Genomic DNA, 24,988 nt, shown 5'->3' on the forward strand with positions numbered 1-24,988 from the left:
AGTCACTGCCTTTTCCTGAAGCTGACAGAGAGGAAATGTGCAATGTTTCCAGTTAATAATAATAATTCCAAAAATGTATAATCGTGCTTACTCTGGTTTTCCTCCATAAAATGATCATGGAAAACACCAATTTTGCACTATTTTCAATGGAAGAAAAGGAGAAAAAAGAGCCGAGAAATGTGATTTGCTATCAAAAAACTCCTCTTAATCCCCCTCCAGTCAAACATCCCATTTCTCCAATACTAAAGTCCATCTAAATTCCCAGAGAGCCAGGAATCTGAACGACGAATGTGGCTCCCACCTCATTTGTGGCCCTCCCAGAACAGAGCAACTCCTCTAACTCAGTTTAGTGAACTGGCTGAGCTCCTCTTCCATTTCATCTCTAGCTGCTACCCACAGGAAAAGTCTGAATTCCAACAGACTCTCTGTGATGTCTTCCCTGACTTCTGAGCCTCGAGTGGAACTCATCTCTCAGTCGCTGAGTCAGAGCACTTTATGCATACACAAAGCTCCCCATTGGAGAGATCAAGGTCAACTGTTACCAAAACTTGCTAAAAACAAGAACTCAACATAAGTCATAGCACAGAGAAGGCGCTCAAATGTCGAAGGAATGAGTATGTGAATGAATGAATGTCATTTTTTAAAGTACTGTTTTACATTTCAATAAATCTTAAACAACAATTAGCTGCTTTTACAAGCTCTGCTAATATTACTGACAATACTTTTAAAAATAATCTTGACATGCAGTAAGTTCATTGTAAAGCATTTTGAAAAAAGTACAGATATTACAAAGCAGAAAATAAATATCACCTGTAGACTCACCATCAATGTTAACATTCTAGACTCTCTCCCAAAAACCAATAATATAATTTGAAGTTACGTAGAAGATAGTGATTATGACCTTATAACACATTTTTTAGCTATGACAGCATCATGGAACATAAGGATCTTACCATATAATATAATTTTCTTTTGCTACTGTACAGAATCCCCCAATTATTCATTTCTGATTTATTTAAGAAATGTGCATCTATATGTATTTATATATCTACATAGATTTTTTTTAAAGGAGAAGTGGAAAGAGTGCTTAAAACTATAAGATGGTCTTTTAGAACAGTGTGAAGTCCTCACTTATTTACGCATTATGTGACCTAACATGAACCAAACACCATACTCTCAGAATACATGTATAAGTTATTAATTGCTGCTCAACTCTAAAACTCAGCTACTTAAAACAATAAACATTTATTATCTCATATAGTTTCTGAGGGTCAGAAGTTCAAAAGCAGCAGTTATCTGGATGGTTCTGGCTCTGGCTCTGGGTTCTTATGAGTCAAGGTGTTGGCCAGGGCTGCAGGATCCATTTTCAAGGTGGCTCACTCACACATTTTAAGTTGGTGCTGGTATTGGTGAGAAGTCCTATGGACCTTGGAACATGGAGACACCAAGAGACAAATGCGAGGCCTATATGCTTTTATGGCCTAGGCTCAGAGCCACACTGCACCAATTTGCACCACATCCTAGTGGTTATACAGTCAACCCTATTTAATGTGGGAGGGAACCACACACTGGCGTGAACATAAGGAGGTAAGAATCACTGGAGGCCACCTGAAGGCTGCTACCACAACAAAGTAAGGCCAGATTTTGGAGGACCTGTTATCAAGAGCTGCCATTCAAACAGTCATCTAATCTGTATCTTCCATCCAAGTGAATGTCAGGAGAGCAGGAGCCTATGATTCTAACCTTCCTCCTCTTGTCTGGTAATTAAGGAAGAGAATAGCTATAACACAATGTGATAATGCAGCCTGTGGTACCAGCAGCACAGAAAAGCAGCTAAGAGAACCCAAAGAATGATTCCACTGTCTCAGCAAATTAGAGGTAACATGTGAGTTGGATACTGAACAGAAGAGTCACTCAGAATATGGACTAAAATGAATAAAGATTTCTTCCTCAATAAATATGGCAGAAAAAGGCTCTAAAGCAGCCCTTGTCAAACCAAATTCTGTGAGAGAATTAAGTCCTAATGCCCTAAGGCAGCTACTTTAAGTAATGAATTAATTTATTCCCTATGCTTCTAGAAGGCATAGCTATGTCCCATCCTTGAGAACTAAGAAAATATCCATTGAAATGATTTTCTCTATAGGGCTGAATTTTTTAACAAAACCTTAGTTGAAAACACTACAAGATGAATTTAAAAGATAACTCATACACTTAAATACAGGAAGATCTCAAATATCCCACAGACAATTTCTAAAATGAATGGCAGAAACATAACTGTATATAAGGTACTATTACAACTAGCTATACCAGAGGAGCTAGAAGGAGAGAGGAGACAGTAACTCAAAAGGTTAACAGAGACCTGGAACTAGAAGGAGAGAGGAGATAGTGACTCAAAAGGTTAACAGAGATCTGGTCACACCCATCCCATTAGCCCAAAGCAGAGCTGCAAGCCAAGACAATTAAAAAGATGAAATTAGCCACCCCTTACCTGTTCTCCCAGTTAAGAATAGTCAAGGAGGAAGGAGGAAGCAATTAGGAAAGACAGCTCTCCAATTTGCATCCTCCACCCATGTGAAGAGAGCAACAGCATATAATTCTAACCAACTCCCCTCACCCTTATTTGCTGAAGTTAGGATTACAGGTTCACTGTGATCTGAAGTTTTGGTGCATGTGTACACACGCACCTAACCACAAACACTAATGTGTCTGCATATCCCACATGGTGCACAACAGGAATGGGAATGCCTCAGTCCCACATCACGAGGGTGGCTACTCCACAGAGAGGCTTGTTGTGCCCACATGGTCAAGTGCACAGGCTGCTGGGATAAGGCAGTGTATGCAGTTGTGTGTGTGTGTGGGGGGGGGATCTCTAGTGCCAAAACCACAAAGCCAACTTCTGTTCAGCAAGACTGCTATTATTCAGCCTCTGAAAGACCAAAGAGTAAGAAAATGTACTAAGCCGCACCTTGAAAAGTCATGACAGAAAGGCATGCCATAGCTTGAAGGAAGCATTTATAAAAGATCCTGAACCACATGTGCTAATCTAACCTCAGGGCCGAGTGCTTCCCATACTCCTCTGGCAGCGACCTCTAAAAATCCCGCTTTCCCTAATAAAACTTGCCTAACAAAAACTTCATAAACCATACAGTTAAAATAAACAGATCTTCATTCCTGAGCGTACCTCTTGCTATGTATTATGTTTTAATGTATTTGTCCCTAGTGCTCTCTCCAATTTGGATTTTTAAGTTCTGGAAGACAGAGACCATGCTAACACTAACTAGTTTTGAAGAGAAATTCATGGAAGGTTATGTTTTTAAATGGGAGCCTTTCTGACAGTGTCACAATACATCTTAAGATGAATACATGAATATTCAATATTAATATGTACAGAGAGCCTCCACAGGATCACCAAAACCAACCTGCCTGTCTATAATAAAAAAAAAAAAAAAGGAGGAAACATTACCTAAAGTCTCTGAAATAATTATTAAAAACCATACCCCTAATTCAAAATAAAATTGAAAAAAAATGAACAAAAACAAAAACCCCATACCCATCTCCTAAAGTTCATGTTTAGAGTTATCCCAGACTGCTATCAATACATACTGGAACCCAATATACACCTAGAGCATCATTTCCTGCCATCTTGATTTCAAGCATTTCATATTATACATGGGAATTTAGTTTTTCTTCACTTTTAAACAGAAGCAGCACCTCATTATAAAACTATTTCAAAGTTGCTAAAATACTGAAGTTGTAGGAATCTTTTCCAGGGCAGAGCCCTGCATTAGAATTAATGGGTTCCCCATGTCCGTGGGGTCCCCACCATATTTACCTTCAAGGGCTAAGAAAAGACAAACCCCTCTGTGCCAGCAATCTCCTGGAGGAGGTGAAAACTAGTGGTACATGCTCCTGGAGCACAGAGAGGCTGGCAGCCAGGAGACACTCGGTTTACAGATGACCAAACCAACTGAACATGCGTGAACAAAGACAGTGAAAGACCCTGCACTGTATAAACATCTGTAAACATGTAAAACTTAAGACCTTTATTCAAATATTCATCATTGTATCAAAATTATAAGGTAGATAGGTATCAAGAGGACAGTCAGCAAATGGGAATGTAGTGGGTGTCCGACAGTGTGGAACACAGTTTTGTTCTCTGGCAGCTACTAATGCTCAGCTTAGGTATAACTAGTCAAGAGACAGGGTCTTAGGAAGAAAAGAAAGGGGAGTGTCATCTGACACTTCAGGGCTCGTGGGCTAGGCCCTGCCACCACAGTAGATCCTCCCAAGAGTTCCCAGGCATAGAGCTGTCTGTAGGGCCACAGACCACTCTTCTTTCTTGGGTTCAGCCTTGGCTTTGGTGGAAAAGCAGCCACAAATTAAAGGCATCTATTTTACAAAGTTATGTATTGACACTAAGAAGGGGGGGAAATGGAGCAATAGTGTGACTACTGCTAAATTTTGGGTATCCAACCAGCTGTTTTGGAAAGCAATCCACAACTGAGAACCATAGGAGAGGCACTTCTGAGATTATGTAGAATTTCCATGGCAAAAAATCACTTTTATATATAGCCCCTCATGTTACAGAGAGAAATCAAAGAGCAAAAGGACAGAGGGACATATCCGTGTCTCACTACCAGTTAGCAAGTGAACTGGGACTGAACCTCCCCCAGCTCCCCAATTCCTACACCCATGTTCTTTCCCCTGCACCACACTGACTCTAAGGGCTAAACACACTTTAATATACAAAAACCCCATTTAATACATGTAAACCCATCAACTATAAAAGTCAATAACCCCAAGTACTGACCTTATTTCCAATGGCTGTCACTGGGCTTAGTTTACACCAATGTCACCTCCTTCAAAACAAATTAATATTTAAGGAGCAAAGCCACACAGACAGTATTACAGCCTGGGAAAGAAAACCCCTTGAGGCTCCTCCAAAAACCAACACTCTACCCAAACATGATTATTTTTAAAACAACTTATTCCACCCTAATTCCTATATTGCTGGTTAAAGAATAAAATACTAAAACCTATTTAATAAGTGTAGGACAACTAATGCAAGTAAAAATCAAACTGTAAGCTCCAGTTAGCTTAGGAACTGCATACAGGCCTCCCTTAAATGGCATAAATGAAATCACAGTTTCTCAAGGTTTGTAAAAGCAAAAATGGACTCGCAGAGCCTTTTGCAGATGTGGAACATGACAAGAACCGTCTGAACTCAGAGGAAGATTAGCCATTTAAAAGTTTATTTTAGGCCTCTTAATTAACTTGTTCTATTACTTTGAAGCAAAAAAAAAAGTCTTAAATTTATCTCTCAGTCTATAAAAAATTAAATAAAAACTCAACTCCAAAACAGATTATGTACCAGTTTGATCCCCGGTCAGGGCACATACAGGAACAGCTCGATGTTGCTATCGCTCTCTCTCTTAAAAACAAAAACTGGCCTGACCAGGCGGTGTGCAGTGGATAGAGCGTCAGACTGGGATGCAGAGGACCCAGGTTCGAGACCCCGAGGTCACCAGCTTGAGCGCGGGTTCATCTAGCTTGAGCAAAAAGCTCACCAGCTTGGACCCAAGGTCACTGGCTCAAGCAAGGGGTTACTCGGTCTGCTGAAAGCCCATGATCAAGGCACGTATGAGAAAGCAATCAATGAACAACTGAGGTGTCTCAATGAAAAACTGATGATTGATGCTTCTCATCTCTCTCTGTTCCTATCTATCTGTCCCTATCTATCCCTCTCTAACTCTCTCTCTGTCCCTGAAAAAAAAAAAAAAAAAAAAAAAAAACTGCCTGACCTGTGGTGGCACAGTGAATAAAGCCTTGACCTGGAATGCTGAGGTCGCCGGTGTGAAACCCTGGGCTTGCCTGGTCAAGGCACATATGGGAGTTGATGCTTCCTGCTCCTTCCTCCCCACCTCCTCCCTCTCTCTCTCTCTCTCTCTCTCTCTCTCTCTCTCTCTCTCTCTCTCTCTCTCTGTCTCTCCTCTCTGAAATGAATAAACAAACAAACAGATCATGGTACTCCAGTGCCTTATCTTGGCTGACAAAGTCGAAGCACCTTCTCAGCTGGCACCCATAATACCCACCACTAAAAATTCAGGTTTTCAAATGCCCCTTGCTCTTGTTGAACAAATAAACTAAAATGTTGTGGAGACCAAATGTACCAAATGTACCTGGCATTAAATTCAAACTCCCACTCCAAAATCAGGTTTAAGTACAGTTATAATAGTGTCATGTATTATCTGCCCCTAAAGAACAATTTTCTCCACAGAAATAAAAGTATCAGCCTGACTAGGCAGTAGCACAGTAGATAGAGCGTCAGACTGAGACGCAGAGGACCCAGGTTCAAAACCCCAAGGTTGCCACTGGTTTGAGTGCAGGCTCATCTGGCTTGAACATGGGCTCGCCAGCTTGAGTGCGGGGCCACTGGCTTGAGTCCAAAGGTTGCTGGCTTGAAGCCTAAGGTCACTGGCTTGGCTTGAACCCAGTGTCACTGGCTTGAGCAAGGGGTCACTAACTCTGCTGTAGCTCCCTGTTCAAGGCATATATAAGAAAGCAATCAATGAACAACTAAGGTGCTGCAAAGAATTTATGCTTCTAATCTCTCTGTCTGTCCCTAACCATCCCTCTCTTGGTCCTTCTCTCTCTGTCTCTATCATAAAAAAATAAAAATAAAAAAAAGAAAGAAAAGTATCCAAGAAGAAAATTAAACTTCAATTTAATGAAAAGACTCACCTTTAAAATATCATTGGCTCTGCCTATAAGAAGATACATTTGAAAATATATCAAATTCGGCCTAGCGTGCGGAGGACCCGGGTTCGATTCCCGGCCAGGGCACATAGGAGAAGCGCCCATTTGCTTCTCCACCCCTCCGCCACGCCTTCCTCTCTGTCTCTCTCTTCCCCTCCCGCAGCCGAGGCTCCATTGGAGCAAAGATGGCCCGGGCGCTGGGGATGGCTCTGTGGCCTCTGCCTCAGGCGCTATAATGGCTCTGGTCGCAATATGGCGACGCCCAGGATGGGCAGAGCATCGCCCCCTGGTGGGCAGAGCGTCGCCCCATGGTGGGCGTGCCGGGTGGATCCCGGTCGGGCGCATGCGGGAGTCTGTCTGACTGTCTCTCCCTGTTTCCAGCTTCAGAAAAATGAAAAAAAAAAAAAAAAAAAAAAAGAAAATATATCAAATTTGTTCCCCAAAGCCATCCATCCCCTATGTCATAGCAAAATAGCCCTACTATGTATCAGCACATCAATCCAGTCACTAAGTAAAAATCAGATGTTAAAATAAAACAAGTTAGTCATGAGCATCCAAGAAAAAGGAAAGTACAAGAGAATTGGAAGTTTTCCCAGTGAATGTCTTTTCTACGGAAAAAACACCAAAATGGGAAACAATACTTTGACAGAAACCACTTTATTGTAATCAATTTCAGAATCACATGGCCCATAATGATGAGCAGGACCCCTAATAGTCATGGCTTAGACTCAGGGAGTACCACTGTTCTCAGCAGAGTGGAAACAGCTGTAAAGTGACCCAACATCTGCATCCTCATAGCGCTAAACCCTTATCATCAGAGCTCCAGGGCTCACCAAACGTTATCTTCCTCTCAAAGCAAACTAGAAAATGACTCTTTCCAGACTCTCTCTCACCACAGCAACACCCCCCTCCCTCCAATTATTTGTGATTCTGGGATTTCCTGTTAAAACAAGCATAGATTTTTACCTACAATGTTCAAGAACAGTCAGAAAATCACAAATCTCCTATCTTCTCCCCACTCTGGAGAGGACTCTCTGAATGGAGAAGGGAGGACTGAGAAGCTAGCTGAAGCTGAAGGTTACATAAGACCATTTTCAGTAAAAATCCTCTATTTCCACCACTTAACACTGTTCCATCCTATGCTGAAACTTACTGGTATCCAGACTTGACATCTGCATTGTTGGGGGCATTTTCTTGGGCCCTCATCCCATTTACTATTCAAAAAGCCAAAAAGTCTCAGCCCTTATGACTTCACACAAAAAAAGATGACCTTACAAATTTCTGTCTATTTAAAAACAAGTGTTTTTAAACTACTTTTTGGAAAAACGTTTGTGAAAAGTGGATAACTGCTAACTAAATCATAAAATTTCTTGACTGCCCATGCTCACATTATACTAATCTTTTTCACCCCTAGAGGGGAACGCCCAGAACAGAGTTCACTGTTCTGTTTAATGATTTTCTATTAGAGAAATCAATGTGGCTGTAAACTGCATGGAATGAAACCTCAATTACATCAGAGTCTAATGGTCTCAGCAATCACACAATTCTTAGTGAACAGAATGGCAGGTCAGATTACTTACCTTGTGTAAAGGGAGCACAAGGAACGCACCTCCCCCACTCGCTTCTATGATTATGGCAACAAATCTGGGGTTGACAGCGCAAAAGGAACTATCCCAGGTCACTCGAGAAACCCGGATGTCATCATAACACTGGTCATTTTTCACCGCTTGTCCAAATACATGCCGAAACTTGCTCTGTCGTACCACTCGCCTCATCGTGTCTGTAGAAGAACAAAAATTTAAGTTAAAATCATGCACCTAACTGAAAGGTTTACTTTGACAAATGAAAAGCTCCACGTAGGAAAAAAACCAGAATGGTATGGCATTTTGTCTGCCCTCCTAAAAAAGTAGCCAAATGGCAAATCCAAAATTCCTTTAGCAGCACATACCCAGAGAACACTGAAAAATGCGTCAGGGAAAGAATGACAAAGAGATGAAAATTTCCCAATTCAGGATCCAAAAACTGCTCATCAGTTTTAATTTCAGGAAAAAGTTCAAGGCAAAGAATGAAGGAAAAGTAGCCTTTCAGGATTGGGTGGGAACTGAAAGATTAACTCCAACTCCTCTTTTATAAATAAGAATATGCCAACGTTAAGTTATGTGGTAGATCTGAAACTCAAGAACGCACCCCCCACACAAAAAAAGTTAAGGTATTTTGGCTTTTTCCTCAGTTTGCCAAAGTAATTTTTCAGTGTTACGCATTTTCCCCAGACATCAGCACTCTACTGTCTGAAAACTGTGCCCGCTCACAAGTGTTTCCACAAGATCAACTATGTGTAGTGGAGAATTCAAGAAATATAAGCAACTACCCTTGTCTTCCATAGCCTTCCAACACAGGCATAATAATCAGAGCAACTCAGAACCAAACTCTAGGTGCTGGATGCTATCAGGAGTCTGACTAAGGCAGACAATAGATCAAAAGCCAGGCCTTTGAGAAGAATAGCAAGGATTTAAATGGAGAGGAATGTGATGAAAATGATGTTTAGGATGACAAGAGGTCTGATGGTGGCATACCATTAGACAGGAAGAGGCTAAAGCAAGATGGTGGGCTAAGAGCTGTGAAAATAAACCAGGCCTAGAAAGGCCTGGAATGACTGTGACAGTTAGCAGTTGGACAGAATAAAGGGAAACCTCAGAGAGAGGAAATAAAAGCAGGATGGGTTTTCACATCAGAGTTGATCATTCAATTGGAAGAGGGGTAGTATTCCTGGGCTTCTTCATGGGTCATTTCAGACTCCCAATTCCACTACGCTGTCCGATAGACATACGCACTGAAAGCTTTATGCTTTAAGTTCCCTCCTGGTGAGGTTTCCTAGACTGTACCCAATGTCATTTTCCTAGCTGCTATTGGAGGACATTCTGTTCATACTGGCTCGGAAAGAAGGGGCCTGGGGAAAATGTATGTGAAAATGGAACACGGTCAAACCCTTGACAACTCAGCTGAAAACCAGCCATCTTGACCCCCATGTACTGAGGAGGGCTAACACCTGTCCACTCATGCCAAATGAGACACATGGTGGGCTGTTGCTAATTCCTTCCCTTTAATTCCTTTCTCATGGCTCTGGGCCCACTGCTAAACGCAGAGGCAGAGAATTTATTTGTGCCCGAGCTTCTTTTTCCCCTCCAAGGCATGTGTAAAAGTTGCTCTCTCCAAGCCTGAGGCATGTGGCTGGGCTGAAAGCAACAGATCCTTGGCAAGCACTTCAGCACCCATGCTCCTCAGCCCAGCTGTTGCCAGACCTTTCCCACTGACTACCAGGACCATACACTTAGAGAACTTGGTAGAGGTGATGGCAAATGATTTGCTTCCACTTGGCCAGGGCCCCTCATTTGCGAAACAGTGTGAATAATTCTCAAGCATGAGGAAGTTCGAGAGCTTCCATGAGTGGTGAAAACCACAAGAAAAGCACATCTATACAGAAGCCAACCAACAGCCAGCTGGTTTCAGGATCCATTTCCCTACACAGCCATCTGTATAAGTAAGCAAAAGCTCAAATCCCCACCAGTACCTTCCAGCAAGTGTTTCATAAGAAAATTAAAATAAAATGAAAGACTGCACCAGGTGCCAGAATTAATATCCCCCACATATAACGTTTTTACAAATTCAAAACATGAAAATCCCAAAAGAAAATTACACAAAGGACATGAGGAGGTATTTACAAAAGAAATATAAGTGGAATTTATCTCCACTCCTTCCTGAAATCCTAATGACAGTCAAGGAATAAAATCAGGTATAAACACCAAAGAACAAGAGAAAGGACACTAGAAAGGAGCCTAAAAGAGCAAATGTGACAACAGAAGATGGAACCTTTCATGTACAGGTGACGGAGGTGCGAACGCTCTCACTGAGTGCCTCTGGAGGAGGGGCTCATGTAGAAGGACGCCAAGTCCCATGGAAACCCCAGAGAACACAGAAGAGAAATTGTGTGTCTCTGAAGGCAGGGATGTGGGAGAGGGGCTGCAGAGAAAATTGACTGAAGCCTAAATCAGCAGCAGTTAAACTTTCAGATCACCTCCTCCACTGCTGTACAACCAGAGGACTGCCCTGCACTCGCTCCAGCAAAAGCCAGACTGCATGCCCTAGGCAGGACAACACATAGCACAGGTTGGCACAGGTATGAACAGGTGTCACACTGACAATGTGCTTCTGTACAGTGGAGCCTCCTGGCCCTTGGTTCCTGGGTCTGCCAGAACACTAGCTGCCAGACCTGGATACTACCTGCCCCACCTGGTAAGAAATCAGACTTCACCACCCGCTGTGAAGTCGGGGGGGGGGGGGGGGGGCTTTGCTCACACAGGCATCAGGTCAGCTTCTTGTGCCTCATTGTTAAATGTGAATGGACATTTGAGGAAGGCCTCTAACTTGAAAAGTAAAAGACAACTTTTCCTCTTGACTCAAATAAGCAAAATACCATATAATTCACCAACAATATAAACATTAAAAATATTAATATATATATGTGAAGTGCATCAAATGTGTTCATTGAAAGATATTACGCAAATCTGCTGGCTGACTTACACACTAAAACAGTTTTAAAAGTCATTTCTATATTACTCACAGTGACAACTTGTTTTCATCCTTACTACATGGAGTCAGAATGATCCACAGTTTCTTTTGCTGCACCCATGGATCACAGTGTCAGCCACAGGGCAGGCAGTGTGAAAAGTTAGTGCTTCCACAGCCTGTGCTGACTGAGACAGGCATGTCCAAGTGGAGCCTGGAGGGCAGTGTGAGCCCACTCACATCCAAGGCTGAACCTGATCTGGGCTCAGCTGTCCACATTTGGCACAGTTGTTTCCACTGCACACAATAGAGAAAAGCAATTAAGAGGGCAGGCTCCAGAGTCAGACGGCCTCCTAAGTGAGAAGCACAGCTATACCATTTACTTCATGGCCATGGTTCAGTAGGGCCAGTCAGTGAATCGCCTTAAGTGTCAGACTTTGAAAATGGGCACAATACATATAAAGTTGAAGTGAAGATTCATAAGCATTTGGTGATGAGAGTGTAGCAGGAGATTAATGTTAAAGTACCTTGTATGGTTAGAGACACATATCTAATTACACAAGAAATGTCAGCTGTTATCATCCTAGAACTTCATAAAAGGTAATTCAGATTCAATTCCTAGCTTTGCCACTTATTAGTAAATTGCACAACCTTTCTGAGACTAAGTTTTCTGATCTATAAAATGAAGGGGATAAGACCTACAAAAAGAATTAAAAACAACATCTGACAAAGCCCAGATTTCAGGTGGCTTCACCACTGAAGTCTACCAAACATTTAAAGAATTCCAATTCTTCACAAATTTTTCCAAAGAATAGGAGAACACTTCCAAATTAGTTTTATGAAACCAATACTGATATTAAAATCGGACAAAGACATGACAAAAAAACTAGACAAATATCTTTTACAAATATAGATGCAGAAATCCTCAACAAAATCCTAGCATACCGTATCTAGCAAGACATTAAATGCATTCTACAACATAACCAAGCATCACTTATCCCAGGAATGCAAGGTTGGTTCAACATCTGAAAATCAATTTAACATATTTCAATTGAATAAAAAACAAAAATCACATGATCTTCTTACACAGAAAAGCATTTGGCAAAATCCAACACTCTTGCATGATAAAAACATTCAAGTCAGAAACAGAAGGAAACTTTCTCAAACTAATTAAAACACACACACACACACACACACACACACACACACACACACACAATATCCAATGGTGAAAGATGCTTTTTCCCTAAAATCACGAGCCAGACAAGATGTCTGCTTATATACCTCTATATTCAGCAATATACTACTACTACAGGCTCTAGCCAGGGTAATCCATATACAAGAATCAACTGTATTTCTGTACACTCATAACAATCTGAAAATGAAATTAAGAAAATTCTATTCACAGTAGTATCAAGAATAAAATACTCAGAAAAGACTTGTCTACAGTCCATACTTCATTTTATTATGCTTGGCTTTACAATACTTCACAGACGTTGCATTTTTTTTATAAATTAAAGGGATGACTTTCCATTAGCAAAAAGATTACAACTCACTTTATCACTACACTTGCTTCATTGTAGTGGTCTGGAACTGAACCGCAATGTCTCTGAGGTATACCTGCACTAAAACTTCAATATAATGTTGAAAGAAATTAAAGAAGACAATTAAATGTAAAGACATCTCTTGTGCATGGATCAGAAGACTTAACATTAATATAGCAACACTCAAATGAGCTACAGATTCAATGCAACCATTAGAATTCCAGCTAACTACTTTGTGAAAACTTGACAAACTGATTCTAAAATTCATCCGGAAATGCAAGGGACCCAAAAGTTGCCAAAACAACGTTGAAAGAGAAGAATAAATTAGGGAGATTCAGAGTTCCTGATTATAAAACTACAAAGCAACAGAAATCAAGATAGTGAGGTGTCAAAAGAACAGACATAGTGACCAATGTAATCGAATTGAAAGTCCAGAAAAAAATTCATGTATCTCTAGTCAAGTGATTTTTGACAAGGTACCAAAACCATTCAATGGGCAGAAACAGTCTTTCCAACAAATGGTATTGGGATCACTGAATAGCCACATGCAAAAGAAGATGGATCCTGATCTAACACCATATAAAATAATTAACTCAAAATGCACCAAAGACATAACTATTAAGAGCTATGAAAACTATAAAACTCTCAGAAGAAAACATAGGAGTAAATCTTCGTAACACTGGATCTGGCAAAGAATTCTTAGATAAGATACCAAAAGCACAAGCAATAAAACAGAAAATTGGACTTCATCAAAATTTAAAACTTTTGTGCTTCAAAGGATACCATCAAAAAGGTGAAGAAACAACCCAAAGAATGGGGAAAGAACTCTGCAATTCATATATTTGATAAGGCACTTGTGTTCTTACAATATATAAATAATTTCTACAACTCAATAATAAAAAACAAAAATCTAATTTAAAAATGGGGAAAGAACTTGAATTTTTCCAATAAGTACATGAAAAGATACTAGACATCATTAGTCGCTGGGGGAAATGTAAATCAAAACCACAATAAAATATCCCTTCACACCCACTAGGATGGCTAGAATTGAAAAGTCAGATAATATCAAGTACTAATGAGGATACAGAGAAATCAGAATCCTCATACACTGCTAGTGGGAATGTAAATACTGTAGTGCAGCTGCCTTGGAAAGCAGTCTGGAAGTTCCCGCGATGATTAAACAAAGAGTCACTATAGACCCAGAATTTCCACTCCTAGGAATTGACCCATAAGGACTGAAAACAGGTATTCAAACAAATACTTGTACATGAATATTCACAGCAGCATATTCACAACAGAAAAAAGGAATCAACTCATGTTAAATACCCACTGGAAGAGTAGAAAAACAAAATGTAATATATATATATATATTTTATATATACAATAGAATATTATTTGGCAGTAAAAAGGAATGAGCTACCACAACTTGGATGAACCTTGAAAATATCACATGAAGGGAAAGAAGCCAATCATAGAAGTCTAAATATTATAATTCCATTCATATGAAAGCCCAAATAAGCAAATCTATAGACAAAGTAAGTAAGTAAGTGATTGCTAAAGGGCGGGGGATGCAGGGGGATAGAAGGTTATAGCTAAAGAGTACAGGGTTTATTATGGAAGTGATGCAAATGCTCTAAAATGGACTGTAATAAGCATATTTGTAAGTAAATTTAAAAACACTGAACTGTATACTTTGAATCAGTAAATTGTATGGTATATGAATTATATCCCAATAAAGATTTTTTAATCTACAAAGTGCCTAGCATAGACTGATAAATGTTAGCAATTATTATTCAAGAGTCCACTAAGGGGTTCCTCTATCCAAGAGGGAAAGAATACCCAAATCGATTCTCTACTGATTATGGGCCAAGAGTATAATTTTCACTTAAGAGAACCAGCATCAGTTTTCAGGGACACTTTACAAAACTTTTTGTTCTCTCATCTCAGCATGGTATTCACTTCACTTATATTTCTCCCCTATTGAGGGAAAAAATGGGAATTATCTCAAACAGAAAAACTCCCCTCTTTTTAAGACAGCTGCCTGCATTATCAAATGATATTATTAGTGTTTTGCCAATTTTTTAAACACTTAGCTGTAAATTTTAAACTGATGATGTCATAACATAATATTTAGTTCTTTTATTAAATATTTTGTCGCAAATTACACAACTAAAATATCCTGCAAAATGAAAGCATTTTTGCCTGACCTGGGGTGGCGCAGTGGGTAAAGGGTTGACCTGGAATTCTGAATTCACAGGTTCGAAGCCCTGGGCTTGCCTGGTTAAGGCACATATGGGAGTTGATGCTTCCTGCTTCTCCTCCCCTCTTTCTCTCTCTCACTCCTCCTCCCCTCACCTCTCCTCTCCTATGAAAGCATTTTATAAATTAATTCTCAATTATAATAAAAAGAATAAAATAATCCTGAACTAAAAAGTCCAAGGAGAATACTAGGTAGTTTTAAATGTCTTATCAGAGTTCAACCTTGAAGAAGTTGGCTACTCATTATGCCTTTCAAATATATATTCCTAAAACTGCATAGAGCCTTTTCTTTGCATTTGAAGATCATCATCACAGTATTAAAGAAGATGATGTAGCCATAAGTCATTCATTGAGCAAATCAAAGAAATGTTTACAAACATCGAAATAAATTGACTTTAAACAGAAGAAAATGCAATGTGGTGTTTAATTTGTGTAATATCCACAACTACAAATCTTACAAGGTCTTATGCAATTTAACAATCTACACATATTTCCAGTAATACTGGGGCTACTCTAGGATGCTTTTCATTACGATAAAAACCGTTATGTCTTTGAAAGACAAAGTAAGGACAGTTTAAGAGCATAGGCTCAACTATGAAATGTGCTCTCTGGAATTTGGTTGAAACCCCAATTTTAGAAACATGGACAGCCGTCTCCCCAGCCCAATTTTCCAGGTGATACTGAAGGACAAAGAAAGAGGATTAAGGGTTAGGTCTTGACTGTCCAGCAACTATCACAATACAGTACATTTATTTTTTTAACTTTCTCCATAGCCACTATGCTGTACATTACATCCTCAAGGCTTATTAATCTTATAATCATAAATCTGTCATTTTGACCACCATCATGCATTTCACCCACCCCAACTTCCTGCCTCTGGCAACCACCAATCTATTCCGTTTCTATGAGTTTGAGTTTTTTTAATTTTGAGATTCATCATATAAGTGATATTATATGGTATCTGTCATTTTCTGTCTGACATAGTCCAGTTCGCATAATGCTCTCAAGGTCCATCCATGTGGTCACAAATGGTATTTCCTTCTTTTTTATGGCTGAATATTAGTCCATCATATTTTATATATATATATATATATATATATATATATATATATATATATATATATATATATATATATATATATATATATATGGCTCACATTTTCTTTATCCATTCATTTATCAATGGAGACTTTGGTTGCTTCCATATATTGGCTATTGTAAATAATGCCACTATAAACATTCAGGTACAAACAGCTTTTCAAGATAATAATTTTGCTTCCTTTGGATAATTGTGGAAGTAGAATTGTTGGACTGTATGGTAGTTCTATTTTTAATATTTTGAGGAACTTTCATACTACATATTTTCCACAGTAGCTATATGAATTTTTATATTCCCACATAACTTTCTAATCAGGAGATAATATAGTCCTGTGTCTAGCTTCCAGTAAAAAAAATATAAAGCTGACTACCCATATTCAAGATACCTAATAACTCATCTATAGAAATAAAATACTATTCAAATTTTCTTTACATGTTGGGTTAACATCTTAACCAAGAACAAGCTGTAAAAATAAAGTCTACCTCTATGTTTACGGACTTACTTTAATGTCAGAGGAAAGTGTGCTAAAAATCATTCTCAGAATAAAATACATTCAATCGATAATCCTCAACCTCTAGGAGAGTGTAAAGGCATGCTTCATTATAGTACTGCCAACACAAGTTATACTATACACAGAAAATATATTTCATAGGCCATAAAAATATATAAGAAATGTGTTAAGTGTTAGGAGTTAGAAGGAAAAAGGTGTATACAAGATAGGGTGTTTATACTGTAATGGCATCAAATAAAATACACTCAGAACACCTGAGTAAATGTTAAAATGTAAAAATAGCGTCGGCCTAGCGTGCGGAGGACCCGGGTTCGATTCCCAGCCAGGGCACATAGGAGAAGCGCCCATTTGCTTCTCCACCCCTCCGCCGCGCTTTCCTCTCTGTCTCTCTCTTCCCCTCCCGCAGCCAAGGCTCCATTGGAGCAAAGATGGCCCGGGCTCTGGGCATGGCTCTGTGGCCTCTGCCTCAGGCGCTAGAGTGGCTCTGGTCGCAATATGGCGACGCCCAGGATGGGCAGAGCATCGCCCCCTGGGGGGCAGAGCACCGCCCCTGGTGGGTGTGCCGGGTGGATCCCGGTCGGGCGCATGCGGGAGTCTGTCTGACTGTCTCTCCCTGTTTCCAGCTTCAGAAAAATGAAAAAGAAAAAAAATAAATAAATAAAATGTAAAAATACTACATTTTCTCTATTCTACTTCCATCAATCTCATAAAAAAAATGACTACAATTTGGACATTTCCTTGTTTATTGAGAAGTTATCTGTTTCAAGATCCCAGCAGATGTACTTCTATGGTTCATAGGAAAGGAAACACATCCTGCTAGGAACACATACAGGAAAACCCCTACTAGGAGCAAGATCCTGCTCAGCACAAGTGCTCAGAACGTTCCAGAGCATCAGCTACTCAAGTGCTCGCTAGGCTGAGAACATCCCTACCCAGGTCCCCAGGAGGACTCCAGAATATCCCAGTGGGGAAAGAACATGTTCCCCCCAAGTTGCTGCTTTTATGGCAGGCATTTAATGTGGAAGAGATCAGATGCGTTATTTAATAGAAAATGGAAAGTAAAATAACAAATGAAACAACAAATGTCCAAACTCAGCTATTTAAATGGCAATCTCTATAGTGAAATATTCCTTTTAACAAGTTGGAAATATAGTATGTAAGCTGACATAGAATACACATTCACAAAAGAGCAGATACCCAGGTTCTATGATTAAATACAAAAATTCAACATTCATTTCTGATATGAGGTAGCTGAGCTTTTTTGAATTTTCTTAAGCAAAACCTACCAATGACACTTGAAGAGCTTACCTTAACAAATCATTTTCACTGTATCCATTTCCTTAACTAACAGAATCATATGACATATTAAAAAGAAAAAAAAGCCTTATTTACTTGCTTTAATAGAAGTTGTTTAAAAAAAAAAGAAAAGGCCACGCAATGCAGTATTTGGTATAAAACACAACAGAACCCTAGCCAGCTAGCTCAGTTGGTTAGTGTCATCCCAATAGTGCCAAGGTTATGGATCCTCTGTCAGGGCACATATAAGAATCAACCAATGAAGCCCTGGCCGGATAGCCCGGTTAGTTAGAGCATCATCTTGAAGCACAGAGGTTGCCAGTTCAATCCCCAGTCAGGGCACATACAGGAACAGATCGATGTTTCTGTCTCTCTCTATACATATATCTATCTCTCTTCCTCGCTCTCGCTAAAAATCAATAAAAAAAAGATTCAACCAATGAATGCATAAATACGTAGAACAAATCGATGTTTCTCTCTCTCTCTTTCTCTGCCTCTCTCTCGAAAATCAATAAATAATTTAAAAAAGAAAGAGCAGAAAAGTCAGACACACAACAGACCTCACATATAATAACTATGGCCGAAAAGGATATGTGCTCCATTGATGACACTGAGGTATTGGGGAAAAAATGTTTTTTCTAGAAAAACTGCTGACCACTTAAGACAACTAACTGCAAGTACTGAACAGTCCTGATGCTGGTTCAATGTATCATGACACCAAATACAGTAAGAATAAAGGGGGGAAAAACAAGTTTTTAAAAAAAGAATAAAGGGGGAAAATCCATACTCATTATAGCCTTCCAAATAATATCACATTATTCATCCAAGTAATAGGTAAAATGCCAATAACGAGGGAAACCAATTATAAATGCACTGTTTCAATTTAATAACTCAATATCATTTTTTAAAATGTTTCTAGCAACAAAAAGACAAGAAAATGCTACCAAAAAGCATCCGAGTTCAGTCTTCACAGAAGCATGGAATGGAAAGGGTTCCAAAACTCATCAATTCCAGGCCCTTCATTTCCAGCCCAGACACATTATGTGACTTGCCCAAAGATAAAGAACTTCAGAAAGACACGATGACCTTGAACCATAAAGTTCAGAGCAGTTCAACTTTCCAGCCTCTGAACTTCCACAGTTTTTCAGTGATAAACGGCCTGTCACACATAAAATGTGGCATTCCTGTATCAACCAAGAGTGCCACTCAGTGTTCTTTCATAGGGTTGCTGCTTCAACAACTCACGGTTTCACTTGGCCTGTTTGTGCTGTTCTAAATATAAAATTGCATTTTGCTCATACTTTATAAACATGATTACACATGGAAAAATCAAAACACAGAAGCTAGCTGTAAGCATTCAAATATACTGGCACAAACAACAGAGCGCTTTAGGTATACCAAATCTTATTTCTGATTAAAAACCCTTAGACTTAAGACAGAGGTCTATATGCTCAATAGTCCAAAACAGCAGCGTGAAAGAATACGCATAATACTCTGGAAATAGCCTGACCAGGAGGTGGTGCAGTGGATAGAGCATTGGATTGGGATGTGGAGGACCCAGGTTCGAGACTCCTGAGGTCACCAGCTTGAGCACGGGCTCATCTGGTTTGGGCAAAGCTCACCAGCTTGGACCCAAGGCCCCTGGCTAGAGCAAGGGGTTACTCGGTCTGCTGTAGCCCCACGGTCAAGGCACATATGAGAAAGCAATCAAGATGTCACAACGAAAAACTAATAATTGATGTTTCTCATCTCTCTCCATTCCTGTCTGTCTGTCCCTATCTATCCCTCTCTCTGACTCTCACTGTCTCTGTAAAAAAAAAAAAACCTCTGGAAATATATGTGTCTCTATCTCAATGACAATTTCTAAAAGGCCAAGTACAATGAAGAGGTTTATACTTTTTAAAGCTTTTTAAGACAGAACTCCAACTTTTACATTTTATAATTCTGTACTCATTTTAGGAACTTATTATGAAGAAAAGTTGAGGGCCACCTGACTGAGGGCCATCAACATAAACACTGACTGATGACTTAGAGTAGAATGTGAAGCTATGAAAATGACTGCTAAAGAAAAAATCTGACAAGAAATGAACTGAGCTACATACATATATCCAATCACCACGATATACACTTAAAATATCATACATTTTTATATGTCAAGTATACCTTTATATACTGAAATTTTAAAATAATGAAATGAACAGCCTAAACAGTGGTGGTGCAGTGGATAGAACGTCAACTTGGGACACTGAGGTCCCAAGTTTGAAACTCCCAGCTCACCGGCTTGAGTGCGGGCTCATCCAGCTTAAAAGCGGGCTTATTAATATGATCCCAAGGTCACTGGCTTGAGCAAGGGGTCACTGGCTCAGCTTGAGCCCCCCCACGACTCCTGTCAAGGCACATATGAAAAGCAATCAATGAACAGCTGAAGTGATGCAAATGTGGGTTGATGCGACTCATCTCTCTCTCTTCCTGCCTCTCTCTCAAAAAAAAAAAATTTTTTTAATGAACATCTGAACAACATAATAACATAAAGACCTTAAATACAAAAAAAGAGAAATCTTCAAATTAACTCTATATACTTGTATTAAAGAGAGACCTTTTAATCACTAACAGATGCCCTAATGGGCCTATAACTCACTTAAAATATAATAAACAAGAATGACATTATGGAAATTCTACAGTTATTAAAACATGAGAGTATAAGGTTTTAGAGGTCATATCTTACTCTTCAATGACAGAAATAGATATTTTTATTATGCTATCAAAATATGAACAGATTTTTCCCAAGATACTATGCAAGGATGAGGCATCTGCAGTCCTTCGTCTTTCCCAATTTTCTGCTTATCACCAGCAACTCTATAAACACAAACCACCTCCACCCATCCCTGGAGCTTTGAAAAGGACTGAAGCAACTTCCATTGCAGACACAGAGGCAGGCACTATCTGCCCTGAGAACACTGGGGAGCTATGTAAATTCGTCTGAGGCTGCTGTCATCTCCCTAAAGTGCAGCAAAGGAGACTAGACTTAGAAGCTAAACTCTTCGCTCTTCAAACAGCCAAACTTATCCCAAGAGCTCTCATACCAACAGCAGAACCTTTAGAGACATGACTGACACAACAATCTCACTTAAAAGTTAATTATGAATGTGTTTCAAAATACTCTCTATACCAATGACCTACTTTTCTTATCAACAACTGGGAAGAAACAGTGTATGACTGTTCAAACTTGCTAAGTCTGTTTCCACTACTTAGTCAGATGAAGTTTCTCTTGGAATAAAATTTTAATAATTCTTTGACAATATAGTAGTCATATACCAGGAAATGAAATGACTAGACTCCCAAATCTTTCCACTGTTGTTTTAAGGCAGTTTTTGAAGATGCATAAGGCTAGTCACAGGCAAAACTAGCAAAGTCAAAAAACAAAGTAAACATCTTCAAATGAAGAATTTCACTCTTCCCTTTTTAACACCCTATACTGTGAGCAAACAGTAATTAAATAAACATATACTCTTGACAAAATTTCAAGGAAATAGTAAGGTATAGTAGGAAAAATTTGGCTTGGATATCAGACACTAGTATATCCTGATAGTCACCTACCACTGACTCATTTTGGTCCCATGGTTGTTGGTTTCTTCTATAAAATGGGAAAACTAAAATATAAATAACTTATAAAGCCTACAAATGTATAGGAAATGCTTCTTTCCCTGGGATTCAGTCCACATACCCCTAATAAAACATACAATTCACTGAGATCTGAGTTAATAGCACCCACAGAGCTATATATTAATAGATAACATGTAGTCATCTGTAGATGCTGAACAGGTCTTAACCCCAACATTCAACATTCAATCGTTTATTGAACTTTGACCATGCACTTGGCATTCTGCTATATGCTGAAGACACAATGGTAAGCAAGCAAACCTGGCCCTTGCTCTCACAGCTTATGGTCTGCTGGAGGGAACACAGCATTATCAAAAAGTCACACAAGCCTGACCAAATGGTGGCGCAGTGGATAGAGCATCGGACTGGGATGTTGAGGACCCAGGTTCGACACCCTGAGGTCGCCAGCTTGAGTGCAGGTTCATATGGTTTGAGCAAAAGCTCACCAGCTTGGACCCAACGTCACTGGCTCAAGCAAGGGGTTACTCGGTCTGCTGAAGGCCCGCGGTCAAGGCACATATGAGAAAGCAATCACTGAACAACTAAGGTGTTGCAATGCGCAAGGAAAAACTAATGATTGATGCTTCTTATCTCTCCATTCCTGTCTGTCTGTCCCTGTCTATCCTTCTCTCTGACTCTCTGTCTCTGTAAAAAAAAAAAAAAGTCACACAAACATTCATGTGCAACTGCAACAAACACTGGGATGATCAAGTACCCAGGGAAGGAATCAAGAGCCAGGGCAAAGAACCACCATTTTGTATTAGCGCCAAAGAGCCTTCTCTTTACCAGGAAGATGTCTGAAATGAGTAAAAACATAGGGAGAATATTTAAACTAGTTACTGTATTTTTTTCAAATTAATAACTAGATCTGTGGCTTTAAAATTAAGGAAGTTTGCTAAGCAAGTTGCCTGGACCTCGAAGGTAAACATATTGATCATTTTATTTAAAAAAGGAAACAAGGCCCTGGCCTGTTGGCTCAGTGGTAGAGCGTCGGCCTGGCGTGCAGAGGTCCCGGGTTCGATTCCTGGCCAGGGCACACAGGAGAAGCGCCCATCTGCTTCTCCACCCCTCCCCCTCTCCTTCCTCTCTGTCTCTCTCTTCCCCTCCCTCAGCGAGGCTCCATTGGAGCAAAGATGGCCCGGGCGCTGGGGATGGCTCCTTGGCCTCTGCCCCAGGTGCTAGAGTGGCTCTGGTAGCGACAGAGCGACGCCCCAGAGGGGCAGAGCATCGCTCCCTGGTGGGCGTGCCGGGTGGATCCCGGTTGGGCGCATGCGAGAGTCTGTCTGACTGTCTATCCCCATTTCCAGCTTCGGAAAAATACAAAAAAAAAATACAAAAAATAAAAATGAAACAAATATTTTAAAATAAAAATCTCCCTATGTTTCCAGAATTTTCAGACATCCTACACAAACAGGAAAGTACACCTCTTAAAATCTTACTGCAACTTACGACAAATCATTTTGTCTGTCTGATCCTTTTTGGTAAAAACTATAAACTATTTCCTTATTAGTGCACCTCTCTGCTAAAGGGGAAAACAAACAAACAAAAACCCTCATAATATCAGTATCTACAACATAGTAAAAGAAACTGTAAGAACGTAACTCACTGGGGAGAATTTGTTTTTACCTTTTTTTTTTTTTTGTATTTTTCTGAAGCTGGAAACGGGGAGAGACAGTCAGACAGACTCCCGCATGCGCCCAACCGGGATCCACCCGGCATGCCCACCAGGGGCAACGCTCTGCCCACCAGGGGGCGATGCTCTGCCCCTCCGGGGCGTCGCCCTGCTGCGACCAGAGCCACTCTAGCGCCTGGGGCAGAGGCCAAGGAGCCATCCCCAGCGCCCGGGCCATCTTTGCTCCAATGGAGCCTCGGCTGCGGGAGGGGAAGAGAGAGACAGAGAGGAAGGAGAGGGGGAGGGGTGGAGAAGCAAATGGGCGCTTCTCCTGTGTGCCCTGGCCGGGAATCGAAACCAAGACTTCTGCACGCCAGGCCGATGCTCTACCACTGAGCCAACCGGCCAGGGCCTGTTTTTAACTTTTTTTTTAAAATTAATTAATTTATTTTAGATTTTATTTATTCATTTTAGAGAGAGGGGCAGAGGGAGAGAGAGAGAAAAAAAAGAGAGAGAGAGAGAGAAGGGGAGAGGAGCAGAAAGCATCAACTCCCATAAGTGCCTTGACCAAGGAAGCCCAGGGTTTCGAACCGGCAACCTCAGCATTCCAGGTCGGCGCTTTCCCCACTGCGTCACCGCAGGTCAGGCAAGAGAATGTTTTTACAACCAAATAGACATTTTCTGTAATCTCTAAAACAGGGGTTGGGAAACTTTTTGGCTGAGAGAGCCATGAACGCCACATATTTTAAAATGTAATTCCGTGAGAGCCATACAATGACCCGTGTACATTACGCATTATCCAAAAAAAATTTGGTGTTGTCCCAGAGGACAGCTGTGATTGGCTCTAGCCACCTGCAACCATGAACATGAGCGGTAGGAAATGAATGGATTGTAATACATGAGAATGTTTTATATTTTTAATGTTATTATTTTTTTTTATTAAAGATTTGTCTGCGAGCCAGATGCAGCCATCAAAAGAGCCACATCTGGCTCGCGAGCCATAGGTTCTCGACCCCTGCTCTAAAAACTACCAGAAATAAAATACACAGATACACACACACAATTACAAAAAATAATTTTTTGTGCTCACTTATCACATCAATCACTAACACAATTTAAACCAAAGCCTGTCGTTTTTGAAATTTTAATTATTGCACAAATGAACTTCTAAATGATGAGACCATCCAGTAATTGAAATGGTGCACAATTCACCCTACTTTAATTTACTCAGTTCTTGTCAATTTCTCAGGTTAAAATCAATCCAAACACATTGAATCTATCTTTGGAGCTCCAGGAACTACTCAAATGCCCTGAGATCTGCCCTTTGACTTCTTTATGACTGGCCCTAGAGCCCCCTCAGGACAAACCACCAAGTGGGACTATGATACTTTCCAGTTAGGCAAAGCATTAAAATGAGAAAATGGAGAAAAAGAGAATGACAGTAATGGGAAACTGCACTGTTCCACGGCTACTTTAACTTTAAATCCTCATCTTGACACAAATTATGGTTCTTCCTATAACCATTTTGACAAAAACTATCAAGATGAAACCATGCTTCCACTAGGATGTGGCTTCTCTGATTCTTTTTCTAAAGTCAAAGTCACTAAAACTAGACTACAAAATAAAACCCTAAGAATTTCATGCTACCAATATTTTCTTTTTATTAATTCTCTTTTCCAAGTGAGCAG

The 24,988-nt window shown here is 40.1% G+C and overlaps 1 protein-coding gene across 3 annotated transcripts in view; it reads right to left on the reverse strand.

Annotated features, from left to right (window-relative positions):
• CORO1C (coronin 1C) overlaps nt 1-24,988 on the reverse strand; it is an 84,197-nt gene that overhangs the window by 44,530 nt on the left and 14,679 nt on the right. For all 3 annotated transcript variants that reach the window (XM_066370670.1, XM_066370668.1, XM_066370669.1), the window contains one exon: nt 8,337-8,536. In XM_066370670.1, coding sequence (XP_066226767.1) covers nt 8,337-8,531 — 195 coding nt within the window. In that variant the 5' untranslated portion in view covers nt 8,532-8,536. The remainder of the gene's footprint in view (nt 1-8,336; nt 8,537-24,988) is intronic.

Source organism: Saccopteryx leptura, chromosome 2, assembly GCF_036850995.1.
Source record: "Saccopteryx leptura isolate mSacLep1 chromosome 2, mSacLep1_pri_phased_curated, whole genome shotgun sequence".
Taxonomy (NCBI): Eukaryota; Metazoa; Chordata; class Mammalia; order Chiroptera; family Emballonuridae; genus Saccopteryx; species Saccopteryx leptura.